Source organism: Sebastes umbrosus, chromosome 12 (assembly GCF_015220745.1).
Source record: "Sebastes umbrosus isolate fSebUmb1 chromosome 12, fSebUmb1.pri, whole genome shotgun sequence".
Taxonomy (NCBI): Eukaryota; Metazoa; Chordata; class Actinopteri; order Perciformes; family Sebastidae; genus Sebastes; species Sebastes umbrosus.
In genome coordinates, this window is record NC_051280.1 from 30,504,643 (window position 1) to 30,531,055 (window position 26,413).

The 26,413-nt window shown below is 42.9% G+C and overlaps 1 protein-coding gene across 1 annotated transcript in view; it reads left to right on the forward strand.

The window, feature by feature from the left end:
- The window catches only part of chd7 (chromodomain helicase DNA binding protein 7), a 98,797-nt gene that overhangs the window by 43,853 nt on the left and 28,531 nt on the right, over window positions 1–26,413 (forward strand). Inside the window, exons 5-22 of the mRNA XM_037787591.1 lie at window positions 7,183–7,327; window positions 9,707–9,826; window positions 11,287–11,352; window positions 13,285–13,340; window positions 13,943–14,057; window positions 15,223–15,306; window positions 15,429–15,566; window positions 17,756–17,877; window positions 18,425–18,668; window positions 21,004–21,180; window positions 22,350–22,493; window positions 22,586–22,684; window positions 22,789–22,969; window positions 23,126–23,342; window positions 23,837–24,032; window positions 24,372–24,539; window positions 24,657–24,836; window positions 24,971–25,081. Coding sequence (XP_037643519.1) covers window positions 7,183–7,327; window positions 9,707–9,826; window positions 11,287–11,352; window positions 13,285–13,340; window positions 13,943–14,057; window positions 15,223–15,306; window positions 15,429–15,566; window positions 17,756–17,877; window positions 18,425–18,668; window positions 21,004–21,180; window positions 22,350–22,493; window positions 22,586–22,684; window positions 22,789–22,969; window positions 23,126–23,342; window positions 23,837–24,032; window positions 24,372–24,539; window positions 24,657–24,836; window positions 24,971–25,081 — 2,563 coding nt within the window. The remainder of the gene's footprint in view (window positions 1–7,182; window positions 7,328–9,706; window positions 9,827–11,286; window positions 11,353–13,284; window positions 13,341–13,942; window positions 14,058–15,222; window positions 15,307–15,428; window positions 15,567–17,755; window positions 17,878–18,424; window positions 18,669–21,003; window positions 21,181–22,349; window positions 22,494–22,585; window positions 22,685–22,788; window positions 22,970–23,125; window positions 23,343–23,836; window positions 24,033–24,371; window positions 24,540–24,656; window positions 24,837–24,970; window positions 25,082–26,413) is intronic.

A 26,413-nucleotide genomic window follows, 5' to 3' on the forward strand; every position in this document is an offset into this window, starting at 1 on the left:
CATTTCCACCAGTGGGTGGAGAAATTAACCCCAAAGTTCAGGGTTTTTCATGTGGCCCATACCACGCTGCAGTCTTGTTTTCTTTCTGCTCAAAGTATTTGCATCTATGTTTGAACACACTACAGAGCAGACCGAAGGTTTCACTTCCTTTTATTTACAGGTTTGTGGCAATGTCACTTCCAAGTCAAGTCATATTAGCTAAAGGCATTGGTGCCAACTATGTCATGCTAGCTTGTTGCGAAGGAGTTTAAATAACACTCAAACTTCCAAAGCTAAATTTTGGCGAGGAAAAAGTGGCATGGTCATTTTCAAAGGGGTCCCTTGACCTCTGACCTCCAGATATGTGAATGTAAATGTGTTCTATGGGTACCCACGAGTCTCCCGTTTACAGACATGCCCACTTTATGATAATCAAATGCAGCTTTGGGGGCAAGTCATAGTCAAGTCAGCACACTGACACACTGACAGCTGTTGTTGCCTGTTGCCATGTTATGATTTGAGCATATTCTTTATGCTAAATGCAGTACCTGTGAGGGTTTCTTGACAATATTTGTTATAGTTTTGTGTTGTTAATTGATTTACAATAATAAATATATACATACATTTGCATAAAGCAGCATATTTGTCCACTCCCATGTTAATAAGAGTATTAAATACTTGACAAATCTCCCTTTAAGAAACATTTTTGAACACATAAAAAATTTTAAGAGGTTAATCACCATTAATTATTTTTATTGTTTGATAGCTCTAACTTTTATATGATTTCTTCTAAGCTGATTCATGGATGTGATTGTAAAGAGTGTGTTCAACTGATTCCAGCAGTATGTGTCTTGCCCAACTCTCAGAAAGGGTGTAAGTTTTGCTTCATTCAAAGGGTTAAAATATGCCTTATTGTCAACGGCAACAATAGTTTGAGCAGGCCGACTTGATCTCAACGAAGAGACGACAAATGGAAACCTCAGATGCATTCAGCGCTATTAGTTTCAGCTGTCTAGGAAGGTGTGCACGTGTGAGCGATAGGGGAGAGAATCATGTGGTTTACTCGTCCAGTCAGCTCACTCCTCTCCTTTGACCTTGCCTTCTCTCTCCATCCCTCTTTTCCTTCGCTCTCTCTCTCTCTCTCTCTCTCTCTCTCTCTCTCTCTCTCTCTCACTCCCTCTCTGTCTACCTCTCTCAGAGGAAGTACATCTATAAATAACCCAGCTCTCAGCTGCCACACCCTTCCCTCAGTGTGTGTGTGTGTGTGTAGGGGTGATTTGTTTGCAGCACACACAAACAAGTCAGACATGCATGCAGGCACCTTGCTTTGTGCGTGTCTGCAGACTCGTGTGCAAATACAGCACTTTTTTCAACACCGAAGTGTGTGTGTGTGTGTGTGTGTTGCCTTCTGGCCGCTGGTGTTGGTTTTTGTTGCCATGGGTCGAGTGTGTGCACGGGGGGTTCGGTGGTATGACTCATCACGGCAGCAGGTGTCCCTTACACTCCACCCATCCCCCTGTTTTTTGTCTCTTTTTCCCTCCCTATATTTTACTCCACTGCTCTGCTTCCTGTCTTTCCTTTATCCCTCCTCCTCCCCGATCTGAAAGGAGCATCTCAACCCCTCTCACACACACACACACACACACACACACTGACACTGACGGACGCACGCACACACACACAGCGCACCACAGCTGGCCAGCATGTGTGAGTGCCAGGCTATAAGCCCATGAGTATACAGCAGCGTCAATGACAGACATTGAGGATGGGCCGGTGCACACCTGGGCAGGACTAGCCTTATATGGAGATTAGGGATGTTAGCAATTAACCGTTTAATCGATTAATGCTTTAAAAATTAAATAATTAAATTGGTTAAACGGTCAAAAGAAATATTTAAAATTAATTAAAAAGCTGAGCAAAACTCAGAGGAGCGGCTTGTCAGTTTTAGGAGAAAAGCTGGTCCACCTTAACAGCCCACCTTAAGAGAGTCTGAGCCGGAGTTACAGATACAGGAAGTTGACTCGGGTTGTAGCCATGGAGGTATTAAGAGAACTGGATACAGCGTTGGAGGCGGGGCCCCGTTCATTCCCATGAGAGTTTCTCAGTGGAGCTTGAAGCCGAAATGGCTCGACTTCCATCTGGAAAAGTACCCGGATCTTGGGCACATGGAACATGCGCAGTAGCGTCCGCTCGCTCCCAACGTCACGCCGTCGTCACGGCATGCGCTCCATTCCTTGGTCTGGGTCTCATTCACATGAACGGAGGAAGGGAAATAACTCTGGATTCGGCTATTAGTGCATTTTACAACTTTAAAAACTTAATTTTTTTAAATAAGGGCTATTTGGTGTTCGTACTGGGAAGTTGATTCACCTAAAAAAAAAATGATCTGCCGAATTACAGACGTCTTTTTCCCATTTTAAGTCTATGGGAAAAAGTATTTTTTGGCCCAATAGCATCACGTGACGGACACTGAAGTTGTCGTACCGCCGTTTGGCCACTACGAAAGTCGGGATCGACTACCGGCTCACATCCTGGGGGGATATGTTGTAGCATTAATTCACGGCCAAATAAACTGTACACACACTGCTACAGCTACGTTCACGGCTATAACTCCACCGACAACCCCACGCTCACCGCCACCACACACAAACACAGTCTGTCGGTCACTCGCTATGGTTACGCTGGGCAGACACACCGCTGACAACCTCGCAGCTAAACTAATGAACTGAAAAGGGGTATAATTTGTGCAGTGTTGACTTAAACACGCAGCACCCTGGCTGCTAGCGCTCCCGGACGGGTGAACTGGTGACTCAGTTGTCTGTTGTGCACACGCACCGCTGCATGCGGTTAATAATCAGTTAACGAGGGTCAGTTATCAGTTATCATTAAACATTTTAAATTAGCATCCCTAGTCAGAATGAATAGAATATCGTGACACCGCTACACAGATGCGGTGTATTTACAGCGAAACTGTTTTTGACACGAGTCGGTGAACTTGTTTGGAGTTTATGGTGATTGATTTCAACAGCGGAAGCATTTTGGGACCGCTAAACTAGACGGGAAATAAAAGTGAGAGATTGTTGGAGAGTTGAGGACTGAAGAGATGGACCGAGCAGGAAGAGTTGGGGAGGTGATGAACTGATTGAAGAGAGAAGTGAGGCCGTGAAGACGCTGGGAGGAAGAGAGGGGAGAAGGCAGCCAAGTGGAGAAGTGTGCGTGTGTGTGTATGTATGTATGTGTGTGTGTGTGTGTGTGTGTGTGTGTGTGTGTGTGTGTGTGTGTGTGTGTGTGTGTGGCCAGATGGCTCCAGCGTGTGGCGACCAGCCAGAGGAACAGGTGCAGGTCACATGACCAGCCGTTACCACGGAGATGGTGATTGCTTTTGGCGTGAGGATGAAAGGAGAAGGGCCCCAGGGACAGAGGGGGCGAGAGACATGGAGAGAGAGAGAGAGAGAGAGAGAGAGAGAGGGGGAGAGAGGGAGGGAGGGAGGGAGGGAAAGAGGGAGAGAGAGGGAGGGAGAGAGAGAGAGAGAGAGAGAGATCCAGGCATACAGTACTGCAAAGGGCAACACTCAGACTCAGACTAGGAAAGACACAGCACTCACATCTGTTGTACATTCTGTACTTTCTCTTTTATAGTAAGTTAGTAGAGCAGATGAATGTGTACTTGCGGCCTAAATTTATAACTGTATGTTGGTATTTTAAGAAATCAACAATTTGTTAAACTGAACAGCACGGTTGGGTTTGGATAGCCCGATCCATTGTGGATCCGGTTCCAGGTTTGCAAAATACCCGGGTTCACAAGGCTCCTATGCTAACAAATCTGTTATGAAACCTTCTAGCTCTCCCCGCTCTTTTTCTTTCTTTTTTTTAGCAAAGGCCAGTGTAGAAAACAATTCAGGTGGCAGGCTTCTCATTTTTTTAGACCGTCGTTGTGGCCTGTTGATGTGACGAACATCACCGGTGGCAGATTACACCTGTAGCTAGAGATGTTAGTTCCACAAGTAACTCTCATAGGTAACCAAAGGCCGTAAAGAAACGTACCTGTTGTCTGGTTAAGCTGGGCGTACGCTGTACGATTTAGAAATGTTGTGTACTTCCTACTCCTACTGTACGAGTTTATGATGTGAAGCCAAAGCTCGTGATTTACGTGCTCACACTGTACGTGTAAAATAGAAGTTAAAACACGGCCGGTTAACTCCTGAAGGCCGTTCTGGCTGTTGACAGTTGTCAATAAAGATTGGTTTGAAAGCTCCGAGGCAGGTAAAGTTAGTGAGCTAGCAGAGGTCTGTACGGGTCAAAATGCTAACGGGGCAGAAACGGGCTGCCTTGATCATCTGTGCCATCCTGTCTGCTGAAACGTATTAAAAAAGAAAAGAGGCGCTGGCGTAACGTTATATGGACTGGGCGTGACAAATAAACAACACGAAAATGCAGAATACCTGCCTGGGAATATTATATGTCTAGGGCTTTTATTGTGAAAGGGAAGGAGTGGATCTGGTCTGCGCTGCCTTTGTCGAGGTTGAAAGAAGTAACAAAGTTTGCTGTCTTGGTTTGGACTATGGAGCCGTGAAGTTGTTTTCATAAATATAGGTGCAACTCAACGCGCTCCAATGGTGTGATTGGTTGATGCCTTTATTCGCGAGCTCAGAAAAAATCGTCCTCGTAAATATATAATATATATATATACTGTATATAATAAATATATTGACGTGTGAGTTAATCGCACGAAAAAAAACGCATCCGGTGTGTAAAGGCCTTATCTTGAGGCTTCCCATAACTTCAACTGAGGCCTTGATACGAGGCTTTTCCACACGTTTTTCGCTGTATTTTACAAATATAGATGTTTCAGATGTGTCATTAAAGGTGAAAGTGGGACATTTTGTGCCCTTTGGAAGGCAAGTGAAGTATGTGGTTGCGGACAGACACCAATGTTAGAATCTGATGTTATTGACTTTCTTATAACATATAATACGCTAATGGAGACTCCATGGCATGCCTAAAATCCTGCAGTGGAAAATGGCTACATCTTAGACTGTATTTAGGAAGTGGACGTAGTCACCGTGACGTCACCCATTGGTTTGTGGCCTGCTGTTTTTGAAATATTCATTACAGGAACAGAATATTGATTCATATTTGATCAGCGCTGCCTAGTTTGACCATTTGATTGCAGTGATTGACAGCTGCCTCCATTGAATGAACAGCCAATAGGAACGCTCTCTCTAAGAAATGACCTGTGATTGGTCAAAGCCTCCCGTCACGGGCTAGATTTTTATAAAGCCTGAAAACAGAGCCATGAGGAGGTGCAGAAGTCTCTCGGAAAACTTGAATTACAATATGCTGAAAGGTTATTATGGGATTTTTAGCCCAATGATGCCAAAAATATTCTGCCTACTGCCACTTTGGATTTGAAAGGATTTGATTTGAAGTAGATTCCACACTGGATTTGGATGCAATAAGAGTCCCAACCCTCATTATGTGTGTTGGTATTTGAAAAAATCTGTATTTAGTAAACTGCCTTCACAGTATTATGTGTGTTAATGGTCATGGCAGTAAAGTAACTGCGTACTGATAGACTGTGTGTGAAAGACAGAAGAGGGCTGCTGAGTGTCCTCTCGCCTTCCTCTGTGGTGTGTGTGTGCACACACTCTCTCCGGTAGAGCCAGCTCCGCTTGCTTTCCATGCCAGAGATTAGAGGAAGCCTGGGGGCCTTTCAACCCCTCTCTCCTTCCCTCCCTCCCCCATCCTCTTTCCTCTTTCTGGGGCCTCTCTCTCTCTCCTCTGTCCCTCTCCCTGTCTGTCTCTCTCGCTCCCTCCCTCTCTCCCTGTCTCTCACTCCTCGGCCCCCCTTTCTCTTCCTCTCTGTGCCTGTATCTCTCCATCTTGCTCCCTCCGCCTCCTCGCAGTCTTTCATCATATTAACCCCCTGTGTGCCAGAGCCTGAGGCACACTAATGATTTCTAAATGGGTAAATCAAACATGGCGACCGCCCTGGGACAGACAGGCACACGTACCTACACACACACACACACACACACACACACACACACACGAATGTCTTGCAGTGTGTGAACTGTAAAAGAGTTAACACTTTGAGGGAGGGCTGTAAGAAAATATTGATACACATGAGTATCACGATATTACCTTGTGCATTACCATATCGATTCTCCAAAACGGTGGCCGTTAAGTGAACTTCAGTCAGCATCCTGTTGCTCGCACTCCGTCATAGGCGCGCACGATCATCCTAGGCATCGGCCAAAACAGTGACGTGACATTACATCACAATCTATCCGTAATGTCCAATCTCCATGATACTAACTAGCTCGCCATTTGCAAATTACTTCATAAGATAACGTTACAAAGTAAAACTGTCCCGAGTCCTTTACACAGAAATCAGTCCACAAATAACGCTCCAAACTTATGCTAAATATTGGCAAGCAAAAAACTGGCATTGCCATTTTCAAAGGGGTCCCTTGACCTCTGACCTCCAGATATGTGAATGTAAATGGGTTCTATGGGTACCCACGAGTCTCCCCTTTACAGACATGCCCACTTTATGATAATCACATGCAGTTTGGGTTAAGTCATAGTCAAGTCAGCACACTGACACACTGACAGCTGTTGTTGCCTGTTGGGCTGCAGTTTGCCATGTTGTGATTTGAGCATATTGTTTTATGCTAAATGCAGTACCTGTGAGGGTTTCTGGACAATATCTGTCATTGTTTTGTGTTTTTAATTGGTTTACAATAATAAATATATACATATATTTGCATAAAGCAGCATATTTGTCCATTCCCATGTTGATAAGAGTATTAAATACCTGACAAATTTCCCTTTAAGGTAAATTTTGAACAGATAAAAATGTGCGATTAATCGTGATTAATTATGGACAATCATGCAAGTAATTGCGATTAAATATTTAATCGATTGACAGCCCTATTAAATTTATTAATTCATTTTTCTTCTGCTATGATAGTACCATGTTTTTAAAGTGAAATCAGTCATCCACAAAAGCAGAAGTATCATGAACCCGATGAACTGAGAGGAAGGGGCAAAACGAGAGTATTAGTAGTATTTGCATGCAGTATACATTCGTTGTTTTTGCCTATTCTGAAATGGTGTATTTATTTTACTATGAAAGTTTTCCTTAAAGTTTAAAGTAAAGTTAAAGTTTTCAAGTGTTTTTTCTCTCTCTCCCTACAGCAGTAAGAAGGTGGAGTCTGAGGGCGTGGCTAGCGCTGCTAAGAAGGATTCCAAGAGGAAGAGAGAGCCGTCGGTCAGCGAAGACGTGGAGGTGAAGTCTCCATCCCCCTCGCCTCCTGAAGAGGAAGATGATGACGGTGTACAGGTACGGGGAAAGAAGTGGTTCTCAAGTTTGTTTCAACTTTCCAGGCATCTAAAAAAAAAAAAAAAAAAACCACAAAGTATTCATGGCTAAAGCTAGGTTTATGGTCGACGTACTGAAGCCGGCGTGAGAGAACTACATCAGCACGGCTTTCGCTTGGTGCACAAAGCTTCGCAAGTTGTCATGGTGGTTTGTCGTGCACCTCTGAATTTTTGTGACTACACACCGACTGCGTGTGCTGCGCTTTTCATTTCAACATGGATGCCTTCAAGGGAAGACATCTCTACAGCTGTTCACTGAGAGACCACAGGGGCAGTCAAATGTCATTTAACTCTTGTAAAGAAACAGGCAACTCTCTGGGGAAAGAAGAGGCTTTTTGCTGCAGGCTGTGAAAGAATATGAGAGATCGTTTGGTAAAAGCTAAAAAAAAAAAAAGGCCTCATGGAAAGTATGGCGACCCGAGGGGAAGCACCAAGAGACGGGAAATAATTATACCCCCGCGACGACGTAGTCGGGAGGTATATTGCGCTCCAAGTGTCCTTCCGTCCGTTCACGTGTAACACTTTCGTTTCCGGAGTACAACTTGGAAACTATTTAACTTAGGAACTTCATATTTGGTATGATGGTTGACAGTTTGGTCTAGTTATGCCTTTTGGGGGTTAGAAGTCCAGGATGCCCAACATTTTTTTTCAAAAAGAGCAAAACCTTTGGCCCTACTTTAGCAGCGGTCAAGCAGTGAGCGGGGGTATGTGAGCCATGCTCACTTTTGCCTTGTTTTGACTTGGAGGTAAGCGACAGTAATACGTTACGTACGTCGGAGTTTAGTGTTTACTACTGTTGCCAGGCAGCCTACTTTTCTCTCCGGTATGACTAGTTGACTTCTTGCTTATCCACAGACTATTTTCTTTGTACGCCCCCTGGTGTTTCGGAGCATATTGCAACGAACAACGCGCTGAGCATAAACGACTGCATGCTTGTAGTGCATGCTCGCATCATCTACGGAGGCCCGCGCAGGCATAAACAAAGCTTAAGATTGTGTCGCCGCATAGCTTCAGGACGCCCAGTGGAAAAAAAATCAGCAAGCCATAAAACCTTTGCACATCCCTCAGTGTCACAGCCTGTAGAGATGGAAGGCGCTGAGCCAGTAGGCGTCCACTGTTTGTGTTGTAAACCAGCCTTGTTGACAGACCAAGCAGACAAGACCTGCCAAGTCCACATGATGCACTATCAGCAACTTTTTTCAGCTGCTGCGTACATATTTTTGTACAGTATTTGAAATGCAATTCAAATTTTTTTCCCCCCTGTTTGGTATGGAAGCTGCTCTTTGGAGGAACAAGCAGAGCTCCACTGTATCCCTCCTCAAACAGATCAATTTTTTATGTGCAAATGTAATTATGTGGGCCATGTAAACAGAGTAGCATCTGGCTATTAGCTGCGTAAAGAGCCGTGGCTCTGGTTCAGATATGAAAGCACCGTAGCAGCAGTACGTCCTCCTTTAGCCCGTTCACTACAGTAGTGCTTTACACATCCTTGTTATTTGGCAACATTACGAGCCCGAAAAATTGGGTGAAGTCAATATGGATAACATGCTGGACCATATGGAACAGAATAATGAGAATGAAGTGTGTTTCTTGGAAGAGGGCCACCTGGTGAATGATCAGCATACATAGCCTGTAGTTTCCTCTCTCCATCTCTGATTTAATACAGTATACAGTATGAGTGTTACTACTAGGGCTGTCAATCCATTAATCACAAGTTCATCAAACATTTATTATCTGTTCAAAATGTACCTTAAAGGGAGATTTGTCAAGTATTTAATACTTTTATCAACATGGAAGTAGGCAAATATGCTGTTTTATGCAAATATATGTATATATTTTTTACTGGAAATCAATTAACAACACAAAAAAAATTACAATTATTGCCCCAAACTGCAAGCAATTATCATTAAGTGGGCATGTCTGTAAAGGGGAGACTCGTGGGTACCCATAGAACCCATTTACATTCACATATCTGGAGGTCAGAGGTCAGGGGACCCCTTTGAAAATGGACATGACAGTTTTTCCTCGCCAATATTTAGCGTCACTTTGGAGCGTTATTTAGCTTCCTTCCCAACAAGCTAGCATAACATGGCTGGTACCAATGGATTCTTTAGGTTTTCTAGTTCCATATGATACCTGTATCTTCACTCTAGCTCTAAAACTGTTAACACGTTATCATTGCGTTAACATTGACAGCCCTTATTACTACACATTTTCACATCTCCCTTTTTGGAGATGAATTTTCTTTGCTTCACAATTAATGAACAATTTTAACGAACAAAGTGAAAGCGGCAAAGAAACACAAAACTACAGCCAATGTCTCCTTCCGTCTGTCCAACAGAAGCGACGCTCTAGCCGTCAGGTGAAGAGGAAGAGGTACACGGAGGATCCGGAGTTCAGGATCTCGGACGACGACAGCGGAGACGACTCATCGGCACCCAAGTCTCCTTCACAACAACAGGTACAGCTTGGGTCTCCGTCAACGGAGTTAATAAGGCCAGAGTCTAACGTTACAAATCTTAAGACACAGCAGAGTTGAATGACATTATGTATACAGAAAGAAGCTATATGATTTAAACCCTCACTAGGGTGTGCATCACTAAACTATCACGGGTTATATTAGGCGGAAATAATGTACATCAGTGAGCTGGACATCTTTGGAGACTGAATTAATAGTTTTCTGTCTGCAGCTTTTTCAAATCAGATTTAATCTGATTTACTCAATCTTTGATCTGATTTAAAAGGCGGGTCCACTATTTGTTTTTTGAGGTTTTTATATCATTCTGTAGCTTCCCAGTGGTGTTCCTTACGTATTCAAATCCCAACGTTCCCATTTTGGTTGAAGTACAAATGTTTTGGTGTCAAAATGCTGTTTTCCCAAGCCCTTATACCAACGTTCTCCCACATGACCTTTCGTTGCTACATATACAGTATATATACATCTTTATGGTCAGTTTATTACATACAGTAAGTTAGATGGCGGTCGGCATGGTCCCAGTTTGGAGAAGCAGACAGGCTCTATGAACGCCACCTGTTTTTGTGAATGTAGTCTGGTGGCTTTGAAGACAGCGGTATAACGGCTTCAGTTCCCCGTCAGAAAGGGTTGTCTGATGGCGAGGTAAAGCGGTGAAAATATTCTAAATATAGCGTTTTTTTAGGTGGCTAAAATCCAATTTTCTGCTGCTGCTTTACCTCTCCATCAGACAGCCCTTTCCAACGGGGAACTGAGCTGTTATATCGCTCTCTTCAAATCCACCAGACTACATTCACAAAAACAGTGATTTTAGTATACATACAACTCCACTTCAAAGAAATGATTCATTCAGTTATTTCCAAACATAGCACAGCTAACGTTTACTCAGCTAGTGCTAGCGTTCACATTATTCATAACCTTATTGATTAGCTAGGAGATTAGGAGTGGGCGTTTCCATTTGAAAAAAAACGGAAAAGATTGCAGATGGACCCGCCCTTTAAATAAAAAGGTTGCCGGTTTAAGTTGGTATTTTATTCATGCAAAGTTCAGCTGCATGTGTTTAAGTGTGTTTCCTTTATTAAATGGGGGTAAATGTTTATAAGGAAGGTATTAAAGTACTGCTTTTGTATCAGAAATGAAGCTCAGGTATTGTACTAGCACTAGTATAAAAACATTTTCAAACGATACCATCCCTATTTATCAGCATTTTGTAAAGTGACAATCACTGATGGTGACTATATAAAAACTATTTTTTAATCAGGAAATATAGCTGCATGTACAAGAGTGGTAGATAAACAAGGATGACCCTTTATGTCACCTTTTCATCTTTTTACCTGAAGAACTGGTGAGTGTCAGCTGTTGCTGTGCTGTAGTTGTTATAAAGGCAGTGTGTGTGTTTGTGTGTATGAAGCTCCAACATTTAAACTGTCGTGTGTGTTTGTTTCCAGGACGTGGCCGACGTTGAGGGGCCCGTCGTAGAGAAGATCATGGTCAAACGCATGACCAAGAAACCGGTGAGATACACAGAGACGCTAACGCAACACAACACATGCAGAGAGACGTGCACACATGGACACTCTGGCCCGAGTCATAGTTTACGTCATCTGATTAGCCGCTCCACAGCTGGCCTAAGCAGATTAACACACACACACAAACTCAAACACACACACACACAGAGCTCAGACAGCGGGTATTCACTTGGTAAGCGGAGACAAGAGTTCTTGTATTTCATTACGTGTGTGTGTGCGCGCTCTGAGCTCTGTGTGTGTGTGTCTGATTGACTGTGTGTGTGTGTGTGTGTGTGTGTGTGTGTGTGTGTCTACCCGGCTTTGTTTTAGACGGCTCGTCTAAAGAAAGCTCATCCCTGAGCCAAAACACGCACGCACATATAGTCACCAGCCAACTTTCCTTTGCTAGCCAGCTGCCAACGGGTTACCCCCCCCCCCCCCCCCCACACCTACACACACACACACACACACACACACACACACACTCTCTCACAGCTCCATTCAGAGTTGACCTCGGGCTTGGCACACATCCAAAACCACAATGCTAGCTACGCCAGACGCCAAGCTAGCGTTTCCTCAGGCTGTGTGTGTGTGTGTGTGAGTGTGATTGATGATTCATGGCATTACAGTAGTAGTAGCATGGCGGAGTGTGTGTGTGTGTGTGTGTGTGTGTGTGTTACAGTAGTAATGGTGAATGGAAGTGGACGGCTGCGCTTGAAAGAGCTACTGTTTTGGTTTTTCCTTTTCACACACACATACAGTATGTACGGATAAACATGCTTCATCGTCAAGTGTTAAAATGTTTATGTTGTGAGACACATATTTAGATTATTAATCCGTTTCTAGATTTTAAGTTGATTTGTTCATATTTCTTCGTTAGCGTTTTTAAATGTTCTATCTGCTTCTCCTCAAGCTTCATTCACATTTGGACTTTATGTTTTACCCAAAACAACGGCTGAGAGACTGAGAGGATGTGAATGAAGCAGTACGTTACCTCAGTGTGAGGATGTCAGATGACCACGTTTACATGCATCCTAATATTATTATAATATTATTCTGAGTTTGCTACGGGTCATGTAAACAGCATATTCCGTTTGGATATTCTGAATTAGGCCTTATTCTGAATGGAGCATTTTCCAATTAAGACAGGTGGGATATGGTGATATGATTCAGGTTTTAGGAGCGTTCTTTTGGACATGATTACAGCACATTTTTACTGCATTTTGCAACACAAGGCCTCTTGCTTGTTTACGTCCAGCTCTGTGCGTTAAACCAACTAGCCTAAAAGAAAAGCTCACATTTCTAGTTGGAAGGAGAAACACACCTACTTGGATATCAACAGGTTTCTGGATATGCATAAATATCGCAACGCCAACCTTTTCAAGAAGGTGGTTGAGGAATGAAAGAGCGAGGGTTTGTTCGCACGGTCCAACAAGTCCGCCACTGGTTACGTTAATCGGCACACAGCACATTCAGAATATGTGTCTCAATGTGGGGTTTTTACCGTAGTTTGTGTGACACACGGCCTCTTGCCTGTTTTGCGGCGTAGATGTCTGTTCTCGTGCACAGCCGTAAAAAGAAAAGCTTGAAGAACACCGTTTTGCGAAATTTGCAGAACGGCGACAACGAGGGTTTAACACCACGAGAGCAACATGACCGCAGTCGGAAAAGGAGGGAAATTTAAGTTATTTAAAGGGCGTAGCTGTAGGACATAGTACTTGATGGGGGCGTTTTACGTTATTCGGAGTAAGCACGGCTGCATGGAAACGGGAATATTCATTTCCATCAGCCATGTAAACTGCTCAGTCTGTTTTGCAGTAAAACGGGAATATCTGTGCCACTTAACCACATGTTGTATAACAATGACGAGCCACTTCTGCTCTTTCACCGTGCCGTTGCTATATTTGCTTATTATTAACCTTTTTTTTTTCTTTTCAGCTGGAGTCGGGGGAGGAAGTGGAGGTGGAGGAGTTCTACGTCAAGTTCAAGGGCTTGTGAGTAGCGAGCTGTTTTATTTTTTTCCCTTTCTCCCTATCTACCTCTTTTGTCTTTCACAGCAGGGCTTCCTCTTTTTTTTTTAGACCTGTCGTCCACACACACACACACACACACACACACACACACACACACACCCACACCCACCAGGGTGTCCATCGGTCCAGAAGTGTGAACAGCTCAGTATAGTCAACCTGAAAGCCTCATTCACTGTCTTTTACCGTGAGGTGACTCATTTATTGGTGCTACAGGTCGACTGTTGCGTCAATAACACCAAGGTGGTCGTAGTACAGTCACATCCTATCATATTGCTTAACACATGTGGTATTTCTGTCCATCTTTTAGTCCCAGCAGTCATCGATTCAGCAGACACACATTTGTGTCTATCCAGATTCTAATCATTTGCTTGCCGTTCGGACAGCAAACAAAAAAATACAAATGAGATTCAAGCCGAATGCACAAATTTCACCTCACGACATGCAAATAAGTGTGTAACCAACATGTCCTCCCCAGGAAAGAAGGATCACCAGAGTCTTATATTTTGCAACACTGGCTGTGATGGGAATGATGTGAATCACTTGGTGTCTCTCTTGTGTCTCAGTTCGTACCTCCACTGTCGCTGGGCAGACCTGGAAGAGCTGGAGAAGGACAAGAGAATACACCAAAAGGTCAAGAGGTTTAGGGCCAAGCAACAACTCAACAGTTTCATAACGGAGGTAAGACCTGCGCTCTACACTGCAGTCAGCCGCGGCGCTCGTCAGTGAGAGAAATCACTCCGATTGGGTGTTCAGCTTAAACGAATCAGTGCACAAGAAAAGAAACGGACAACACCAAACAATGACAAATGTTGTCCAGAAACCCTCGGGATTAATCACATGATTATCCATAGTTGTCCAAATGTACCATAAAGGGAGATTTGTCAAGTATTTAATACTCTTATCAACATGGGGGTGGGCAAATATATATATTTATTACTGGAAATTAATCAACAACACAAAACAATGACAGCTATTGTCCAGAAACCCTCACAGGTACTGCATTTAGCATGAAAAATATGCTTGATTATCATAAAGTGGGCTTGTCTGTAAAGGGGAGACTCGTGGGTACCCATAGAACCCATTTTCATTCACATATCTGGAGGTCAGAGGTCAAGGGACCTCTTTGAAAATGGCCATGACAGATTTTCCTCACCAAAATGTAGCGTAAGTTTGGAGCGTTATTTATCCTCCTTCGTGATAAGCAAGCATGACATGGTTGGTACCAATTCATTAGGTTTTAGAGTTTGGTATGATACCAATATCTTCACTAAAGAAATCCGAGGCGTTAAAACTCAACTCAAAATTCATGCCGTCAGTCAGAGACAGTCTTAAATTAATCCTTTAATACTTCACAACAGAAACTTGAGCAAATGATCAAATATATACTGGTTCCATTTCTCTTATAGTCTCCGTGCACGGCTGCATCCCCGCTGTCCAATTATTTAATTCATGTTTTTTTATTGTAACAAAAGAGCGTTGTACGATAAGAATAAAACGCTGGAAATAATACATTTAATTTTGATTAATAATTGATTAATCAAAGTAATAATCGAGACATTCTTCTATTCATCAAATTAGTTGCAGCGCTACTCACAGCTGAGAATTTCTCTCTGTCAAAATCAGACAGAAATCCAGACAGAGTTCAGCAGCTTAAACCTTTTTCAAACAGCAAAAAGAAAAAAATTGAAAACCACATGAGAAATGCTTAGAAGGTATAAATTACCCTCCTCAGTCAAACACGGCGAACATGAAATCATGCTGCCTCACCCTAATACGTGCTGTAAGCATCACAGAAGCGTCTCCCTGCTTCTAACAGTAATACTCAACTCTGCTTTCCCTCCAGATGGATGATGAGCCTTTTAACCCCGACTACGTGGAGGTGGACCGCGTCCTGGACATTTCAGAGAGCCCAGATGAAAATGGAGAGGTGCTTTGATCTCTTCCTGTCATCTTTCAAGGGTTTGAGCCTCTCCCTCTCTCTCCACACGCACACACAAACTCACCAAACCTCCCTCCTGTTTCTCTCTGTGTGTGTGTGTTTGTGTGCAGACGGTGACCTTATATTTGGTGAAATGGTGCAGCCTGCCTTACGAAGACTCCACCTGGGAGCTGAAGGCCGACATCGACCAGTCCAAGATAGAGGAATATGAACGCATCGCAGCACGCACACCCGACACTAAGAGAGTGGTAAGCAGCTCTGTGTGTGTATGTGTATGTGTATGTGTGTGTGGAGGGTGTGTGTGTTGGGTGCTATATGGGTCCCAGCCTCCTCCCGGTAGGCGTGTGCATGTGTGTGTTTGTGTGTGTTGGCCTGCTGCCCCGCTGCCTGCTCCTTCCTCCTCCAGATTTACAGCTCCCTTAACTGCTCTCCACAGGGCCACGTTCTTGTGGTCTCACACACACTCATGCGCGCACACACACACACGCATATACACATGTACACACACGCCCTGCTCTTGTGGCCGGGCCAAACCACTAACAGTGTGTTTAATGCTGAACAGAAGCAGCTGACTGGCTGTGGTCTCTCCCTCATCACTCCTTTCTCTCCCCGTGTCCATCTATTTAACTGCTGCCTACTGTTTCTCCTTAAAGGGATAGTTTGGATTTTTATTTTTTTTTAAGTGTAAGGTTGTATGAGGTACTTCTCCATAGTCGGTGTATTACCTACAGTAGGTGGAGGTCGGCACGCCCCCAGTTAAGAGAAACAAACAGTTGGAGTACCAGCACGGGAGCAGAGCAATGGAGTGCTGTGGATTTTAGACACCTAAAAAAATCTGTTTAAGTGTACGCTATATTTAGAATATTTTCAGCGCATTACCTCGCTGTCAGACCGCCCCGTTCTGATGCCGTTATCTACAGTATGCTCTCTACAAAGCCACCAGACTCCATTGGAAAAAATAAACAGTTATTTAACCTGTTAGTTGTTGTTCAACCGCTGCCTTGATCGGTTAGTTTTATTTGCGTTATTGTGTGACTTTGGTGAATCCGAACTAACCCTTTAAAACACTAAAGTCACACAATAATAATAAAATAGATATTTACAGGATATAACTGGGGTCGTGCCGAGTCCAACTGCCATCTACTGTAGGTAATACACTGACTATGGGTAAGTACATCATACAACCCCACTTCAAAACACCCGAACTATCCCTTTAAAGGACCAGTTTGTAGGATTTATGGAGATCTATTGGCAGAAATGGAAAATAATATTCTGACAGTACAGACTTCAAAGAGCAGTTCCAGAGCACACCGGAGCACACGGATTTAAGGCAGTAAACTTTATTAAAGACTAACGTTTCGAGTCAAACAGATCCGAGACTCGCATCCATTTAAACAGCCTCCCCTAGTTGGAACCCGATTCAGCAGAGGCTGGAAAAAGTGGGGAGGGAACAATAGGCAGGTAAACAATCATATATCATATAATGATCATAAAAAGAGAGAGAAGTAAAAGTAAATATCTAAATAGCAGTTTCAGTGACTACATACTGTACATGTATCAAAAATAATTGTAACAATGGTGATAAGTAAAGGACAAAGATAAATACATCCCTCATCCAAATATCAAAAAAGATCTTAAATATCTTAAATGAATAAATTAAAATGTATTATAATATTCATAACTATGTTTTCGTTAGTGTAGAATCACCTGAAACTAAGAATCGTTGTGTTTTTGTTAGTTTAGAATGAGCCGTTTATATCTACATAGGGAGCGGGTCTTCTTCACGGAGTCCGCCATGTTGCTCCTCCGTGTTTCTACAGTAGCCCAGAACGGACAAACGGAACACTCTCACTCTAGCGAGGGCCTTTCGCCAACACAGTAGTACCGCCAGCTGCCGTCTGACTTCCATCGCTCCTAAAGTAGTGTTATTACATTAAGGATGGCCTCTGAGCGAGGTGAATGGCGTTACCGCGCTTTTGCACTCGGCGGCTCACGTTACCGTAGTCTTGTAAAGGGAGGAGTGAGCGGAGGGGTACTCAGTTGGTTGTAATCTGCAAACACACTGCTACATGCCGCCAAATCCTACACACTGTCCCTTTAATGGACCCTGTTAGAAGGCAGTATTTGGATCTTAATATTGTGTATTTATATCATTTAGCCACGCTAGCAGTGTAGCTCGAGGGATGTTCGGTTGGACTAACAAAGAAACATCTCAACTATTTGAAATGTCATCTTCCCCAGAGGATGAATACCAATGACTTTATTGGTGAAAAAATTTAACTTGTCAACAGTTTAGTGCTCGACGAGATTCCTCAAACTAAACCACAGTCCCATGTTTATCCATTGTTGTGATTTGAACCCATCTGATGACCCATCTGATTTGATGATGACTGATGAGCCTCGATGTAGTTTAATGAATGGTTTCCTGTGCGTCTAGGATCGGCCTCCTGCAGCCGACTGGAAGAAGCTGGAGGGCTCCAAGGACTACAGGAACAGCAACGAACTCAGGGAATACCAGCTAGAAGGCCTCAACTGGTTAACCTTCAACTGGTACAACTCGTAAGTCAGCGCTAACTTCTTATTTAGTTGGAATGAGTCCCTGACTGCTACTGCGATAGCGATAGCGCCTCATTTAATAGTCTTAAGTGGACATTAAGTGGCCCTCTAGCATCATGTGGTCTAAGTTTTCCCACTGGTGCCGTCTTGGCATGAAATGTGTGCTCCGATAGTACCGCAGGAGTCTGCAGACACATCTTCATTCAGTAAGAGAAGGTTGTAGTTGAACTAAAGTCTGAGTCCTGGATGAGAATGAAGGAATTCAATCAAGTCTCTGAGTGGTACAGGTAGTTCTCCAACTTGTCTCGCACGTTTTTTGCATTAGATCACCGGAGTGGAAAACAGATCTGCCTCACCCCTTTCGGGAAAAGCAGCATTAGGATGGTTTAGCTCATGGAAGCACATTGCTTAGTCATGTAAAAGTCATGCTGGGAGTAGTCTGATATCTGGTATGAAGGTATTTTGTAGGCAAACTGTCACTGAAATCCAAATGTTTCTGTTGTTTTTAGCAACTCTTTAAGTCATTAACACTCTGGTTTGTCCCCCGCAGACGTAACTGTATCTTGGCTGACGAGATGGGTCTCGGGAAGACCATCCAGTCCATTACATTCCTCTATGAGATTTACTTGAAGGGCATGGAGGGGCCATTCCTGGTCATCGCCCCGCTCTCCACCATCCCCAACTGGGAGAGAGAGTTCAGGACCTGGACCGAGCTCAACGCGGTGGTCTACCACGGCAGCCAGGCCAGCCGCAAGACCATCCAGGCCTACGAGATGTACTACAGAGACGCACAGGTACAACGGGCTGAGACGGGGGCTGCTAATCTGTCCTTATATGTAAAACAAATGTTGTTTTACTGGAAGAGAGGGATTTTGTTAGAAAAATACTCTATATGTGTAACAAGATGAATGAAAAATACAAAATACAGACACTCAGACCCTCAAGGACAAAAATGTCCCAATTTAAACCCATTAAAACCATAATTTATGATCCCACGGCCATTACAGCATAAAATCCAGCATTCTATTATATCAGCATTTCAATCTACAATCGGCTTTAAAATAACGTTGTGTTTTTTTTTTACTATTTTCCACCAGTTTGAGCCGTTTTCTCATGTTTGCCCTACGGGGGGCAAATACATGCTGTTTTCCTGGTGTCCACTAGGAGCATTGCTGCTGTGTTATGGAGCGCTGCAGTGTTTGATGTAATGAAAATCAATGTTGTTGTCATTGACATATTCCAGACTATGAAAAAATAAATTCACTCTAGCATTTAGTATACAGAAAGAAAGAACAATTGTGTGTTTTCAACGGTGGCATCATGTAATCAAACTGTCTTTTAAAGGGTTTAAATTCTGAAAATAATTTTATATTTGGAGGGACCTAAGTTAAAAAGTTTAACTCTGTGAAAGAGGAAAATAACATTAAGATATAGTATTTTCATAGCAGTTTTATTTAGCAGTTTTTGTCCTCTAAGGTTAAAAAGTGGAAGTATTTTTTATCTGAAACTGCACAAAAATAGAAGTGCATCAAATGTTTTTAACTAGTCAGACCTAACTAATATCCCAGACTGTGAAAAGAAATCTAGCATTTTAAAATTATTTTTTATTTTTTTTATAAAACAGTGGTATTATGTAAACAAACTGACATTTAAAGGGTTAAAATTCTGAAAATGAATTAATATTTGGTAGTTATGATCAGGACTGAAATTAGTTAAAAAGTTTAATTAAAATGTGAAAGTGGAAAATAATAATATATAGTATTTTTATAGCAGGTAACAAGTGCGAGTTTTTTGTTCTTTTTATCAGACACTTCACAAAAATAGAAATGCATCAAATGTTAACTAATCAGATCTAAGTAATATCCCAGACTGTGATAAAAACCTAGAATTTTAGAAAATAATAATAATAAAAAAACGGTGATATTATGTAAACAAACATTTAAAGGGTAAAAATTCTGAAAATTATTGAATATTTAGTAGTTATAATCAGGACTGACATTAGTTAACAAGTTTAACTCTGTGAAAGTGGAATATAATCTTAATATACATAGTATTTTTTATAGCAGTTTTATATAGCAATTTTTGTCCTCTAAGGTAACAAGTGGGAATTTTTGTTTATCTGACACGCCACAAAAATAGAAATGTATCAAATGTTGTTAACTAATCAGACATAACTAATATCCCAGACTGTGACATGGAAAAACCTAACATTTTAGAAAATAATTACATTTTCTTTCATTTTCGTTCATAAAAAGGTGGGATTATATAAACAAACTGGCATTTAAAGGGTTAAAATTCTGAAATCGAATGAATATTCGCTAGTTAAGGTTAAGGGTTAAGGTGTTTGAAGAGTTTGTCATCTCATAAATATCGTATCCAGGCTTTCTTTATACATATTTCTATATAAAATAAGTACTGAAAATACTGAGCTGAATGTTTGGCCAGTTTACATCACTCAGGATGTGATTAGAGTTACGAGTTACCATCAAGGCTGCAGAAATGACTCAAAGGATCACCAGCGATGCATCTCCTTATAGCAGCTCTGTGTGAGGAATAACCCGGATGATGAGGGTGGTGTAGCCGTACAGTAGATGGTTGTTGTGTGTGTGAGGCCGTCAGCAGATCTTGGAGCACCTCTTGAGCCAGCTGGGGATGGACGGTGCTCCTCCTGCTGTGTAAGCTCTTTACAGTCCTCTGGCTGTAAGCTCTTATTGTAACAGTGCTACTAACATGTCTTCAGTGTAACCTGTGCCACAGTGAGCCGCTGAAGAAAATAAGCTGTAGTAGCGGTGTCCTTGCTAGCTGCTTGTTCCTAATCCAGGCGTGAGGTAATCCTCAAGGTCGCGACGGACCACGTGTTTCTTTTCTCCTGTGCTGCCTGCTTCACTACATACAGCAACAACACCGGGTTGTTTATTTCTGCCGTGTTTTAGATGGCTATAAGATATTTCCCTCACAGATGTATGGAGCTGTTTTGGCCCACAGTCGATGCTTTTTACTTCTAGCCTAAAAGTAAAAACTGTTTCCCTCCCAGATCCTCAACATAAGATAATAAAGGAGTTTTAGATTACTATTACTGACCTTCCTTCTTTTCCTTTTCCTTCATCTTCCTTTCCTCCTCCCCTCCAGGGTAAGGTAATAAAGGGAGCGTACCGGTTCCACGCGGTGATAACTACCTTTGAGATGATTCTGACTGACTGTCCGGAGCTTCGCAGCGTGCCATGGCGCTGCGTGGTGATAGACGAGGCCCACCGCCTCAAAAACCGAAACTGCAAACTACTGGAAGGACTCAAGATGATGGACATGGTGAGTGGTGGCCAGGGCAAGAGGAACGTAAGAGTTGGGGAAGAGGCAATCAATTATTATTATTATTAACCCCCTGAGACCCACAATAGACCCGTTTTTGTCCCTTTTTTTAGGGGGGTACAGAGGGTCTTTAGGCAGATAGCAGGTCAACAGTAGCTGTCACATAGAAGTTGTGTACATCATCTGAAAGCTGGGAACTGAAGATTAATTTGAGATGCAGCTCAGTACTGTGTGTCAAGTTATATAAATCAGAAATAAACATTAATTCATTAAAACATTGGAAAATCTTTGGGTTGATACCATTTGTTCCACAGATTTGGTGCTAAATTTAACCATTTTTTTACCACTAAAAAAATTATAAAAAAATATAAATAATCCCTCCAAAATACCACATTAAGACACCAAGACCTTGAGGAGCACCATAGAAAAAGCCATGCTCTGATTTGGGATCAAAAACTTTTGACATTTGGAGATTTCTACAAGAATTCCATTTTTGCGGTGATTGGATGGTGAGCACTTCTGTTGTGTAAACTGCTCAGAAACCCTCTTATTGTCAATCTACCTAGAAAAGCCATCCACCCAATGCTCTAGGTCTCTAGTTTGTGGCTGTAAAGTTTCATGAGGCTGTGATTATCCTAGAGGTCACCACAGGTCATCTTATACAGGGAGGTCAAATTCTTTTTTAAATGGTTTCACTCCAGTGAAATGGCTCCTATGGGGACTAACATCATCACACATGAATACAGTTGAGCCCATTGGATCCACAGGAGTCTCAGCTTTACAGTGATACCCAATTTATGTGATTCCAAGACTGTTTAGGGACCCCAGTATGCAGAAATATTCAAACACACCATTTTAGAATAGGAGAAAATAACACATTTATACTGCATGCATAAAACTGCATGTGATTATCATAAAGTGGGCATGTCTGTAGAGGGGAGACTCGTGGGTACCCATAGAACCCATTTACATTCACATATCTTGAGGTGAGAGGTCAAGGGACACCTTTGAAAATGGCCATGATGAGTTTTTCCTCGCCAAAATTTAGCCCAACTTTGTAGCATTATTCAGCCTCCTTCCTGACAAACTATCATGCCGTGGTTGGTACCAACATCTTGCTTTCCATTTTTATAATTTCCTCTCTCCTGTCTCTCCCTCTCGTCCTCCAGGAGCACAAAGTTCTGTTGACGGGAACTCCTCTCCAGAACACCGTGGAGGAGCTCTTCAGCTTGCTCAACTTCCTGGAGCCCGAGCGGTTCCCGTCTGAACACACATTCATGACTGAATTTGGAGACCTTAAGACTGAAGAACAGGTAAATGGACAACTCAGTCGGTACTTGTCTTTTTCAACTCCCCATCCTTCCTAAATTCCCACCAAATGAAACATTGCGTCCGTGTGTCTCAGGTTCAACAACTGCAGGCCATTCTGAAGCCCATGATGTTGAGAAGACTGAAGGAGGACGTGGAGAAGAACCTGGCCCCGAAGGAGGAGACCATCATTGAGGTAGGACCCAGGTCTCTTTTAGAGCTGTCAAACCTAAACCATTGTTGTGTTTCAGAGAAGCTCATTGAATCAACACTTGTTGTTGTTGTTGTTGTTGTTGTCAGGTGGAGCTGACCAACATCCAGAAGAAATACTATCGGGCCATTCTGGAGAAGAATTTCACATTCCTGTCCAAAGGAGGTGCAGGAGCAGGAGGAGGCGGAGGCGGAGGATCCAACGTCCCCAACCTCCTCAACACCATGATGGAGCTGAGGAAATGCTGCAATCACCCCTACCTCATTAATGGTACACACACACACACACACACACACACACACACAGAGACACACACACACACACACACACACATATGCTTGCAAACATTCAATGAAATTATTAAGATTCTGCAAACCAAACTTTAAATGTTTCCTGATGAATCAAAATCGTTTCCCCGTTGTCCAGGAGCGGAGGAGAAGATCGCAGAGGAGTTCAGGGACTCCCACGGTGGCAGGGCAGACATGCCGGACATGGCCCTCCAAGCCATGGTCCAGGCTGCTGGCAAGCTGGTGCTCATTGACAAGCTGCTGCCCAAACTGAAGGCGGGCGGACACAGAGTCCTGGTGTTCAGTCAGATGGTCCGCTGCCTGGACATCCTGGAGGACTACCTCATCCAGAAACGGTGAGGATGGATGGAGGCAAACATTGGCTTAAGATGTGCAAAGTGTAGGGACGTGTAGGGGTATCTGCTATGAGTATAACCCAGCGCACATCAAACTAAATTCATCTCAAAATAAATGTTTGTGCTAAAGATGTTCTGTATACACAGTCAAAAAAATAATGTATACATAGCAGCAGAAGATATGTTAATTAAATATTAGCGCTGTCAAAGCTAACGCCATAATAACCTGTTAAAGCAAATTTGTTTTAATGCCACTAATTTCTTTAAAGCAATAACGCAACTTGCGATTTTTAATTAACCTCTGGGCCCGGCCTCTATTCGATCATTCGGAGGTTGTAGCGGGCAGTAGATAATGGCATCATATGAAACTAGAAAATCTTGGCCAGGACTCCCTCGGAAAAGATGTTTTGGGACCCTCCTGGAAAAATAAAGGTTAAATAAAACAAAAGAATGATGTTACTGATAATAATTCACACCTGTCGTCCCTCCTCCAGATATTTCTATGAACGTATAGACGGCAGAGTTCGTGGTAACCTGCGGCAGGCAGCCATCGACCGCTTCTCCAGACCGGACTCCGACCGCTTCGTCTTCCTGCTGTGCACGAGAGCCGGAGGACTCGGCATCAACCTGACTGCAGCGGATACCTGCATCATCTTCGACTCTGACTGGAACCCTCAGAACGACCTGCAGGTAGGAACCTCGCCACGCTCTGCCCTGCAGGTTTTTTGTTGTTGTTGTTGTGTAATGATTCTAGTAGTACTTATGCCACATTTGATTAGCTACAGCATGAAACTGTAGAGTCCCTACCAGCTTCAGGGTGCCAAGTTTGAGTTCAAACTGTCTGCTGGATGTAGTGACTCTGCCAGCCCACATTTAGCTCTGCTTCACTGGACCATATCATTAGTCCTCTCTGCTGTAACCCCACATCTCCAGCTGAATATATTCCCGTGGACTGAACAGAAGAGTAAGCAAACTTCGCTGCAGGAACAATGTGTGTGAACGTCTGAATGCGTCCTCCTCCTCCTCCAGGCCCAGGCCAGGTGTCATCGTATCGGCCAGTCCAAGGCGGTCAAGATCTACCGCCTGATCACCAGGAACAGCTACGAGAGGGAGATGTTCGACAAGGCCAGTCTGAAGCTGGGGCTCGATAAGGCCGTCCTGCAGAGCATGAGTGGACGAGAGAACGCCAATAGTGGGGTGAGACACACACACGCGCTTACATCCAATCTAGATAAAAAAAATTCACTCAGTGTTTGTGCGCTCGCTGACGACACTAAATATCTGTCGTGAAATGTGTCCGTTTTCTGGTCAAAGGTCCAGCCGTTGTCCAAGAAGGAGGTGGAGGACCTGCTGAGGAAGGGAGCGTACGGAGCTCTGATGGACGAGGAAGACGAAGGCTCAAAGTTCTGCGAGGAAGATATCGACCAGATCCTCCAGAGACGAACCCACACCATCACTATAGAGTCTGAGGGCAAGGGCTCCACCTTTGCTAAGGCAAAAACAACATTTTCTTTATTAAAATCGTCTTCTTTACTCGCATATAGTGTGTTTGCTCTGTATGTAAAGTTTGTAATGTTCGTTAAGATGTGTGATTACCTGTCATTGACCAACGTGTTTTCCTTTTGCAGGCCAGTTTTGTTGCGGCGGGTAACCGAACGGACATTTCCCTGCAGGATCCAGACTTCTGGCAGAAATGGGCCAAGAAGGCCGAGCTTGACCTGGACGCCATGAATGGACGGGTACGACACACATAACACATGTTCAGCTTTACATTTTATTCCTATTGATGATAATGATATTTTTTTACTATTTTCTTCAATAATAATATATTTTACAGATTTAAGAAAAGCATATTATAAGATCAGACAAATATTTTGTGCACAAAATTAGCTTGAAATTTTCACGATGTTCCTAAATCGAGTAGGTCTTAGCCTCAGAATAATTATTTAAAACCATTAAAGTTAGCATTATCTATTTGTCCGGTTCGCGAAACTTGGACCAAACCGTGAAACTAGGCGATCTAGTTCTAAAATGAAACGACTACCATCAGTAGTGTCGCCTATTTCTCCCTTAAAATGTTTTCAGAAGTAGATTTTGGTGGATTGTTTAGTGCAAGGGTCCTCAACCTGCGGCTCCGGAGCCACATGCGGCTCTTTAGCTCCTCTCAAGTGGCTCCCTGTGGATTTTAAAAAATGGAAATGAATAACTTTTTTTTTTTTACATTTTCATTTTTATTTATCATTGTTGTAGGTCTATGGTACGACGGTGTATTAGGGCCACATTGAGGATAAAAATAAATCTGAGATTTTGAGAATAAAGTCATAATATTATAAAGTAGTAATTTTCTTTTTTTCTCGTTAAGTTTTGACTTTATTCTCGTAATATTATGACTTTATTCTGGAAATCTCCGATTTTTTTTACCCTCAATGTGACCCTATTACTCCGTCGTACCTTTGCACTTGGGCCCTCATTGCATTAGACTTATATACTATATACTTTTTTTTGCCTAAAATGTCTCTTTTGATAGTAAAGGTTTTTGACCCCTGGTTTAGACGGAATAACAGAAAGTTTACGAGCAGGCGGCCTTGTTGTTTCCTATTTTGGAAAGGCGAGCAGAGTGCAGCAGCGCGTCCTCTAGTGTCCTCGCCGGACCTGGTGGACATGTCCCGCTGGATTAAACATTATAGACACGACCACTGACTATTTATGTAACAATTCAGCCTCACAGACTGACCGAACACGGTCCAGACATGTATACTTGGTTTTGATCGAGTCTTGTTTGAGGAATTACCTTTTTTACTTTTTCGTTCATGTGAAAAGTACCCCAATTATAGAATGACCCACTTACATACTGTAAACACAAGTACCTGCAATGTAAAGCCCCCACCCACGAACATACACCAGTGATGCAGTCGTACAGAGAGATAACAATCACAATGCGCTTCTAACTACTGTACAGTAGTCTTACACACACACACTTGGTGGTGTCCCCTTATGGAAAAGGGGGACTAGCGGTGGTAATTAGTCAGCGCTATCACCACAAGCTAGGAGGAGGAGGAGGGAGAGACAGA